Raw genomic sequence first — 10,028 nt, 5'->3', positions numbered from 1 at the left:
CTCTCTTTCTTTAACTTCTCATTGTCTGTCCGTGGGCTCTAGTCGCTCGATGGGTGGATATCGAGAAAGACAAGAGTGTGCGTAAGGACATGGTGAGCTAATGCGCGTCTGCTGAGAACAGGATATTTAGCGTGCTTAAGGGGAAATAAAGAAAGATACCTTGGTGAAAGTAAGGAAAACCTATTTGAAAATGGATATCGAGCGACTAGAATTATTTAAATGGTATATACGTGAAAATATCAGGGCAGAAATCGCAAAAAAAGAAAAATAATGAACATATTTTTCTTCATTTCAGTCAATAAAAAGACGTGAATCTGAATCTATCGTGAACATCACACATATCATCTATGATCTAGACCCTCAGGTCCCGGGAAGATGAGACCTTCCACCAAGAGGGCGATCCACCACATGCCCCGTCTTTTTTAGAGTATGTTGAGTATCATCAACGGTAACTAAGAAGACATGATAAAAAAAGCTCAAGGATAAAACGGGATATGGATATGATAGATAATCCGAAGATAATCCGAAGAACTCAAGCTTACTCCGCAATGTTTGCAAAGTGGAAGCTTGGCTGTCCAGGGACAGCATTCTCAGCCTGGATACCTTCCCTCCTCTCGCCGGTGCCGACAACTTCGCCGGACTTGCCGCCTTCGTCGACTGCAACGACCTCGATCTCCTTGCAGCCCGTGGTCTTCTTCAAACCGCCAACCATCTCGTTCAGGACAGCAAACTCATCGAACGGCAGCTTGCGCTCGAAGACGGTCTCGGGGGCCTCCCTGCCCTGGATCAGACGTTTCTTCAAGGTCTGCACGAACGGCATCGCCTTCTTCATCTCGCCCATCTTGCCGACCTTGGCGTTGAGTTCCTTGTCGTTGATAGAGATGTTGATAGCGTCGAAGGCCTCGCGCACAAGGTCAATGTACTTCTCCTGCCAGGCCGGGTACTTCTTCGCCGCGTAGATGGTGAGCTTCTTCGGCTTGCGCGGATCGAAGCTCGACGCCTTTCCTTTAGAGAGCTTCTTGGCAAACGCGGCCTCCGAAGAGGTGATGCTGGAGGCGGTGGTGCGGACGTAAGCAGATGCGGCCGAGAGCGAAGGAGATGGCTCAGGAACCTCGGGCCAGCGGGCATAGTGGATGCTTTCGGGCTATCGAAATACATGTAAGCAGCTGACTCGACCTGCGGTATACTTGGACTACTCACCTTCTTAAGAATCTCAAGCCAGACATAATCGGCCCAGTGAGGCGCAATGGTAGCAATCATGAGGGCCTGGAGCTCAATGTAGCGGATGATAAGATCGCGGTGCATGCCTACACCAGCAGCTGTTGACGCCTCACGGTACGAGTCTCGTGCGCTGGTGAAGTCGTACAGTCCGGATTTGAGAGCAAGCTTGAAGTTGGTATCTTGGTAGTGCTTTCTAGTTTCGCGAACCAGAGCGTTCAACTCATTCTCGAACAGCTTGTCCCAGAACGCATCCGCCGGTCCCGTACGGAGGCTCTCATCCTTCACAGTCTCCTCGATCCACTCCTTGAGAGTGTACAGTCTCAGGATGTTGCTGTTAGCGACCGTCTCCTCGAAGTTGGCGTCCTCGATTCCGTCACCCGCGTCGGCGAACGCAATTCGAGTAGCATCAGCACCGTACTTGTCGACGGCATCCTTCAAGGTCAGGAAGTTTCCAGTGCTCTTGCTCATCTTATCGCCGTTCAGGAGCAGGTGTCCATTAGCACGGACACCGCGTGGCCAGTATTCCGGCGGGAAAAGAGCGACGTGGATGTAGAGGAAGAAGGTAAGGTGGTTCTGAATGAGGTCCTTGCCGGAAACCCTGACATCCAGCGGGTACCAGTACTCAAACTCTCTGCGCATGGCCTGCAAGGCTTCCTTGCTGATACCACTCTTTGCAATAAGTTCGTCACCAATTTCACGTCTCGTGAAAACATAGTCCCACACCTCATCAATCATTTGCTCTGGCTTGATGTTGAGCGACCCGGGTTGCTTTCCATACCGGTCACTGTGGAGGAGGTGAGCAATGGTGTAGTAAGCCATATAGACCGTGCTGTCACTCAGAGACTCAACAAGGAACTGCGGGTCCCAAGGAAGCTTCGATCCAAGACCGTAGGTTCTGGCACAAGCCCATCGGTTGAGCCAAGTAAGGTTCTTCTCAAAGCCGTTTTTGGTCTCAGCTGAGTATGCGTTGAGAGTGTTGACGACATGGTTAAGAGTGTCCTGCTGCCACTTGGAGTCGTTCTCTCCATAGTTCAAGAACCACTGGCCCAAGTACGCGACAACACAGTCATCTCCACTTCTGCTAACGACCTTGCCCATAGGGTCGGCAAAGGGGAAGGCATCGCCGCTCTCAATAAGAGACCTGCGGATTTTGTCCTTGATCGCATGCACGGGCTCTCCAGCATACGGTCCAACAAGGATCTTTCCCTTGTAGAAACCCTCGCTGTACGCCAAGTCTTTGGCCTGCGCAAGTTGGGTCGCATCCTTAGGGGAGTTGATCTTGAGCTGCTTGACCAGCGTGGGAGCGGTCAGGTTGCCGTACGTCGGTGTTTCGATAATTGGAATAATTTCCAATTCGGCCCACTCCTTCTTGATACCGTAGTAGTCAGCCTTCTTTGCGAGATCGGTGACAGTAGCAAAATCGTCAGGACTGTCCGACGGCACCGACGTGACAACACCAGTTCCCTTCGCCGGGGAGACGGTCTCCATAGGCAAGATACGGACACCGTTCGTGTGGACAGAGAGGGGAGCGTTGACCAAGGTTCCAACAAAAGCAGAACCAGGTGCCTCGAGGACTGTTGGCAATTCATCCTGAGTCTTCGGGAAATGCTCACTGTCGAAGAAGAATCCCTGGAAAGCCATGTTCCAGGCAGCTCTCTTGGTCACGATGAAGTACTCCTTCTCCTTCACCTTGAAGATACCGTAGTTGATCTTCGGGCCAACGAAGCAGCAGGTCTGTCCGTACATGGTCTCCGGACGCAAGGTGGCGGGGACGAAGTAGACATTAGCGTCATCCTCGATCTTGCCCTTGACCAGTTCAGCAGCAGCCGGCGACCACTCCTTCACCTTAAGCTTCAATGCTGTGTACTCCTGAGGACCGATGCCCTCACCCTCGGTACGGTCGTGGTCCATGCAAGGCTGACCGTCCTTTGGAGAGTAGATAGTGTATCGGTTGCCGTACATGATCTTGCCCAACTCGTGCAGCCTGTTCATCTGCCAGCGCACAAAGGCGTCATAGTACGGGTTCGCATCGGTGGTCACGAACTGTCTCCGCCAGTCGATTCTCGCACCGAGGCTGTCGAGGTCGCGGATCGCGAGCGGAGGGAAGTGCTGAAGCCAGTGTCCAGCATCAGCGAACTTGTGGATCTCCTCCAGAGGCACACCGATAGCCAACATGATCTGGAACTGGTACTTCATCTTCACCGTCTTGGCGGCGGCCTTGCTCTTCTTGCCGGAGAACTTGGTCGGGTCGACCTTGAGCTCGTTCGTGGGCGCCGGAGGCTGTTCCACGTCCTCGAGATCCTCCTCATCCTTGTATCCCTCGAAGTTCTTTCCAAACTTCTTGACCTCGTCGGCCAGCTTGTCGGCACATGCCTTGATAGGCATACCCGTGCAGTGGAAGCCAAGCGGGAAAAGAGCTCTCTTTCCCTCCAGGCGCGCAAAACCGGTCATGAACTCGACCTTACTCGCGGTGAAACTGTGTCCCGCATGCAAAGTACCGTTCATGTAGGGATAGGCCATGGTTCCGAAGAACTTGGGGTACTTCTCACGGAGCTCTGCCGCCGACATGCTACCGGCGGGGACCTCAGAGAGGGAGGGCGCGTCGACCTCGAAGACCTTCTTTTCCTTCCATAGTGCCTGGTACTTCTTCTCAATCGCAATGAGGGTGTCACGTTTCTCGGTCTGTTCAAAGCCATCTGTTAGTTCTGGCGGGGGGTTGCGGGGTCCGTATGAGGAGGGGGGGGATTTCAGCAGATACATACATTTTCGAGCTTGAGAGTGTTCTTGGAGCTGTTGCTCGGATCGAGCGCAGCTGCAGCTGCAGCGGCGGCTGCCATGGCTCTCTGTCGATATATTCTGCTTCGCTGCAGAACAAGAATCCAGAGCCTGGAGGCGTTGTTGTAAAGATATGTACGGTGGGGTTGCTTTGAAGATCAGTTTGACAAAAAGACGCTGGTTTGTGAGTCAAAACAGAAGGCGTAAGGGCGGTGACACTAGCGTATTGGAGAGGGAGGTGGCAGCGCCACAAGTCATGTACCGCTCAGCGTTCAGAAGGTGCAGAGGTACATTTCGAAGTTAACGCCACCACTCCGGTATTTTATTCACTGTATACTATAGTATTCAATACGACCGTCGATGAGGGTGCATCGAAATACAAGGTAATTCTTTACAGTAGATTGGATATCCTCCGCCTTGCTGTAGCCGAAAACTGAATTGTTATATAATTGTTCAAACATCAGAGTGCCTCTTCCCCAATCCCAATCAGAGGCCATTTTCTTCCTGCCACGCACAGTAGTACACCGCACTCCGTAGATAGCCGAAGCGCTATCATGAAAACCATTCGTCCAGGCACCTTATGCTCTCCAGAAATTGCAAAAAGTAGAGAACTAGAACTCATAACCGGACTAAAGCGTTCAAATTATGGTGCCGAAATGCCGAATTATGGTTGCTTTTGGAGCGCAAAGGCTTCCGAACTCGAGCACAGGCAGTAATGAGATTCTAAGTCCAGTATTAGAATCATTTACCATTGTAGCCAACAGGACTACAAAGTGCCCCTGGTACGGACGGTCCGGGAGAAATTGCATAACACGATCAGTTTGATCTCGAGTTGATCGACCGGAGCCTGCAGTTGGCATCCTGCAAGCGGAAATGCCAGTTCCGCTGTCGTCAAGAACCGAAGCAAAGTAACCACGTCAATCTGGACGTATTATTTGATCTAAGATCCCAGCCGAGAAGCTTTATAGTAATCTCCAGATATCAAAGTTGGTTGTCACAGCGAACAAGCTGTCACAGTATATCCACCGCACGTGACCAAAATGCTCCGCGGCCCTTTCTTTCTCCGACATATCCCAAAAATCCAAGACGAACTCCGACTAAGGCGGTCCGGTCGATTCAGTTGGGGTCCAGCCAGAGCAATTGTTCCCGCTCCTCTGTTCTTTTCTTTCCTCTATTTTTGACCTTTTTTCTATTCTTGTTTTGCCGCAGGTGCGAGCACCTGCGCGCGTCCGTTCAAGATGGTGAACCTTTTTAAGCGGATGCGAAAGCTGAAGACTGTACGTTGAGTTCCGTTTCTCCTTCCCCGACTTGCCTCTGAGATTGAGAGTGGAATGCTGACCTTAATTGATTCTCTTTTGCAGAGGGTAAATATAACCAATTCCCCGTGCTTGATGGCCTTTTCTCTGTCGATGGAGTCCACATGAACCGATCCGCCGCGGGCCCGTTCGACTCGGAGCTCCGACGCACTTGTTTATTTACGAATCACTTCAGTTTACTGAATTGGAAACTCGGCTTACTGACTCTTAATTCTGTAATAGCTCCTCAATGTCCGCGTCGGTCCCGGAGCCGCCATCTTCCCCTCCGCAACCTCCGCAACGAAGGAGTTCCCCGCCGTAACCCGCCTACACCTGACATATGCACAAAAGATCTACGGCGGCCACCAAGGAGCGCGGCATTTCTGGCGCAACTGTCTCCCACGCCTCAAGTACCACAACCCGGCCGTGCAGATGACGGTCAAGCAGACCGAGGAGCAGGAAGGCCCCGCGGCGTTGACGATCTACTTCGCAGAGCGGACAAGCAGTGCCGCCGCCGCCAGCTCGTCCACCATCCAGGACAAATACGCCCCGGCCCCCTTGCCGAATGAGAAGACGGCCGTCCTGGACGCGAAGAACCTGGACTTCAAGGAGATTTGGAAGAAGGTCAAGACTGTGACGGGCGCGCAGGACGTACCGGCGACGCCGGAGGAGCAGAAGGAGCTCGAGGAACTGGAACGGCTGCGGGTTAAGTCTGAGCAGGACCGCGCCCGTGTGGCCGCCATCCGACAGGCGAAGAAGGACCAGGAGCGGATGCTGCAGGAGGCTAGAGGTGAGGTGGAGAGATTGCGGCAGATGTGAACATCCCCTTTTCCGCTCCCGCTCGACTGACTTCGATTCTGTTGCCGCGTCACGATGGATGAATACCCTTGCTTGTAATGGAAGGGAGCCTGTGGAAAAATTTTTGGGAGGGGACCATGTAGTATAAGATATCTGTTTTTTGTTATTTCTTTTTCTGGGCATCTTCTCTTATTTTTATGTCGGGTGTCGGGGGAATTTTTTCCATCTCATCCATTATTTATTAGCCGACGTCTCTATACCGGGATTGCGGTATCCCTTCTTGAGACTGCGCTTCCGACACGTCCACGTCTCGTCACATCTCCCGCTCGAGTGTATGTATAGAACTCGGATGGAACTCAAACGTCAGAAATGAGAATTGAAACTTCACGATGGAGTTGATGATATCCAAACATCGTTGTGGTGGACCATGAAAGTAAAGTACCGCAACATGTAACTACAGTAGTTTGCCAGAAACTTTCGTTGCGACTGTCCTCCCTATCCAAGCCCGTCTACCTGGCTGCTTTTGCTTTATTGTGATGCGGGGTGACTTCTAGGGTCTGTTGCGAATCATAGCGCCGGGGCACCTTCCAGTAGCTTCAAAATGACATGAGTCGTGAAATAGCAATTGGTCAAAGCCGCTAGAAAGGGCAATTCTGGGTAACGAAAGTTTTGGCAAATCCACTGTAGACTTTTTTTATGATTCCGGAAGCCGCCTGGATCGCCCAACCAGGCGTGCAAATTGCACAGTCCCAGGGTATAAAAAGGTAGCTATGCAAGTATATACAGTATGAAACGGATACAAAGCTATACGAGTGGAGAAAAATAGGATAGAGGCGGTAAAGAACAGAAAGAAGAAGGACACTATACCAACAGAGGCACGATTCCCCAAAGTACCTCCTGGTTCCTCAACCAAAAGGGCATGATCCATGATACACGCGTAAGGGTGGAAAGAAAAAATGATATACCACACCTCCAAGGAGCATGAATCCAAAATGGAAAACCTAGTGCCACCCTCAGGTCTGTTCGCGCCAGCAAGCAGAGGGCCACAATTGAACAAAAAGAAACAAACCACAAACATCTCAACCAAAGAGCCAAAGTACGCCGGTTCTACGCCGGTTTCATGATCACATCGTAGTCCATTTATTTTCTGGTCATCCTGCTCTCCCTGTCATGAACTCCCTTCGAACATCATTCCACAATTCTCCCTGCAGCAAAGGCGAAAAAAAAGAAAACCAACTGAACCCCTATTCGGAGCAATCATGCGTGATCAGGTGTGTAGTTAGTCTCTCCCAACATCTTTTGCCCTGCGGGCACTGTCGCCGCTGCGGTTTGAGGCTGTGCTTGCACTGGCTGGCTCGAGGACGGCTGAGACTGCGTCCTGCTAGCAGCCGCCGCCTGGAGCCTCTGATCGAGGGCCTTGAGTGCCAGAGCTCGTCTTCGCTCTGCCTCCTCGCGCTTACCCATAAGCCTCGTTCCAGAAGCACCTCTGCCATTATTCAGGAAGCTCGGAAGCCCGGCCTCACCACGAGCAAGGGCCTGTTGGTTCCCCGAGGCAATGTCCTCCTCAGAAAACGGGGTGCATATCTTCAGAGTCACAAGCGCAGTATAGATCTTGTCCGCAACAGAGGCAATGGGAGGCTGAACGGCGTCCGGGAAGAAGGTTGCGAAGGCAAAGGTCTCACTAGCATCACCCTTGATACCGAGACCGCTGGTCGAGGTGCCGGAGAGATCCGGCTGGTGTTTGTAGAATCGGAGATATGTCCAGCTGGTGAGCAGACCGAGCCAAGCAAGGATGGCAGCGGTGTCCGTTCCGAAGACGATACCGCCTATCGTGTTCAGGAAGAGGAAGAGGGCGGGGAAATGCTTGACACGCATCTTAACGATACCCTTGAGAATCGTGACGGTGTGCTCGGGAACGAGCTGCTTGAATGCGACGAGAAATGCCGCCTGGATCGCGATGCCACCGCATATCGGGGTCAATCTGGAACTCGGGGTATCAGTGCGGATAGCGCAAGAGGTGGTGCATTCAGCATCGTGGGAGAAAAAGGCGTACCCTCTGAGGAAATCACCCCCGATAGCGTTCCAGATGAGATACACAAGCACAGTCACCGCATTCGAAACCAGCGATACCACTAGGATGAACTTGCCAAACTCGCGCGAACCCCACGCGCGCTCCAGGTACTTGCCGCCGTAGAAGAGCGTCGCAGCGTTGAGGATGACCGTGAAGATGTTCTGCTCGACGAATGTCGCTGTGAGGAGTGTCCAGGGATATATGATGAATCGCGTTGGCACCAGAGTCAGATATGGTATGATGGGAGTCGCATTCGGCTTCCCAGCAGTGTGGTCAAGTTGTCGCCATCTTGCGAGGTTGTACAGAAAGGAGAGACACAGGAGACTGATGAGGAGAATCCGCGTGGCAGGCGGAAGATTGACTCGCAGTGCCATCTTTGCAAAGAATATAAACTCCCACTGCTGGACAGGGTGCTGGCCGCAAGTTACCAACAGAAGGCCAGCTTGTGGGTGAAAGGGCGGTGGATTGGCGGAAGTGTTTTGTTGCCAGTCGTAAAGAAGCCCACGTCTCGGGGCCACGCGAAGAAGCTTTTGTCGCAGCCCACATCTCCAGCCTCGGCATGCGCTAGGATGGTACATGTACAGCGCCATATGATATTTGGAGAGTTCACTGCAAATAACAAGAGATCAGGAGGTCTGATAACTCGTCATTTGTACAGAACATAATAATCTCTTGCGGGGATACAAGGCCACAAATTGGTCTCTCAGAACTGCAGTAATATACGCAATTTATCGGAGTCACATCTCTCATGACGGCTAGTCAAGAGGAAGTCAAGGGACAAAGCAATGGTCTCTGGTGAGGTTCTCAAATATCGCTACAATTCTAGAAAGAAATAAGAAATAAGAAAAAAGAACATTATCTTCCTTGCCTCAGGCAAAACTCCATTATCAGCGCTTTATCTCTACTTCCCTACATCATACCTAGGTACCAAGCGAGCGCCTCATAGGGACACCTCCCAGACTTCGGAACAGTGCGTCGAACCCTCTGCTTGAAGACACGTTGGAAATCCGCAAAGACACTCAATTTCTGTCCACTCACTTTCCATACATATCCATCCCGGGAGGCAAGTAAACGATACTCAAAGTTCATGACCGCACCATACGTAAGTTTGCATCATGACATTGAGTACCGGGGCCCTAGACTCGTACCACGGAAAGCGATTGAGCAACAGACAACGTCAGGGAGGAAGCAACGACTCCAGAGCACTGTTCGAGCAGATGGACATTTTTTTGTGTTCTCTTGATGTCGTCGCGCTCCCACGTAGAGGCCAGTCACGAGACGATATACCCGTATCAGCATGCATCACCAACGCATTGTCTGCCTATTCAAGGACTAGAAAAGGCAGCGTAGCCTCCTCGAGGAACAATCGGCTCTTTATGCAGGCTCCGGGTTAGACGTCTGTTGGTCTCGACCATCATGCAGATACCCTGGACAGGGACCGTTCCCCACTGCGTCGCGCTCAGGCTCCGCGCTCGGCTGGAAGAGAGTCGACATGTTTCCAGGGTGTCCCATGTTCATCCGGAGGTGGCAAGAGATCGCACGGGGTTGGTCTAGGGATGGTTGTAGGGATTATTAGATAATATGCACGGTCTGAGCGATCCGTGGCACGATCTGGCAGTCCGTAGGGAACATGGAACGTTCGAAACCACGGTGTACGCGCGGGTAAGACTCGACGGTGCGCGGGCGGGCGTGCAGGGCGTACGGTACGGTCACACCGTTGCCCGGAGCCCTAGAGCTGCCAGGGTCTAGGTTCCGAGGCTCTAAGTCTAAGCAGCTGGCGATCGCTCATCAGGCGAAGACTCTCGCTACACGCCACCCAGACCCGCCGCGTCTGTCTGGAGAGCGGCTATTGCTGGGCTGGCCTTGTA

At 52.2% G+C, this 10,028-nt stretch overlaps 4 protein-coding genes across 4 annotated transcripts in view; 2 read left to right on the top strand and 2 right to left on the bottom strand.

The window, feature by feature from the left end:
• The window catches only part of VTN00DRAFT_5567 (uncharacterized protein), a gene marked incomplete at both ends in the record, with an annotated part of 3,079 nt that extends 2,930 nt beyond the window's left edge, over positions 1–149 (top strand). The window contains one exon of the mRNA XM_069432111.1: positions 122–149. Within this exon, the coding sequence (XP_069288004.1) occupies positions 122–149 (28 nt within the window). The remainder of the gene's footprint in view (positions 1–121) is intronic.
• A 389-nt stretch (positions 150–538) lies between these two features.
• Positions 539–4,058, bottom strand: VTN00DRAFT_5566 (uncharacterized protein; the record flags this gene model as incomplete). Its single annotated transcript, XM_069432110.1, has 3 exons — positions 539–1,144; positions 1,201–3,903; positions 3,984–4,058. 3 exons carry the CDS (start codon positions 4,056–4,058, stop codon positions 539–541), a joined length of 3,384 nt encoding a protein of 1,127 aa, XP_069288003.1.
• Positions 4,059–5,234: 1,176 nt separating this feature from the next.
• On the top strand, positions 5,235–6,110 carry VTN00DRAFT_5565 (mitochondrial 54S ribosomal protein mL61; the record flags this gene model as incomplete). The annotated part of the gene is made up of 2 exons (XM_069432109.1): positions 5,235–5,273; positions 5,535–6,110. The coding sequence occupies 2 exons, from the start codon at positions 5,235–5,237 to the stop codon at positions 6,108–6,110; spliced, it is 615 nt and encodes a 204-aa protein (XP_069288002.1).
• Positions 6,111–7,346: 1,236 nt separating this feature from the next.
• On the bottom strand, positions 7,347–8,534 carry VTN00DRAFT_5564 (uncharacterized protein; the record flags this gene model as incomplete). The annotated part of the gene is made up of 2 exons (XM_069432108.1): positions 7,347–8,070; positions 8,143–8,534. 2 exons carry the CDS (start codon positions 8,532–8,534, stop codon positions 7,347–7,349), a joined length of 1,116 nt encoding a protein of 371 aa, XP_069288001.1.
• Between the last annotated feature and the right edge of the window lie 1,494 nt (positions 8,535–10,028).

This window comes from Thermoascus crustaceus (genome assembly GCF_041956765.1).
Source record: "Thermoascus crustaceus strain CBS 181.67 unplaced genomic scaffold VTN00scaffold_3, whole genome shotgun sequence".
Taxonomy (NCBI): domain Eukaryota; kingdom Fungi; phylum Ascomycota; class Eurotiomycetes; order Eurotiales; family Thermoascaceae; genus Thermoascus; species Thermoascus crustaceus.
This window is presented reverse-complemented; position numbering and strand designations above follow the sequence as displayed.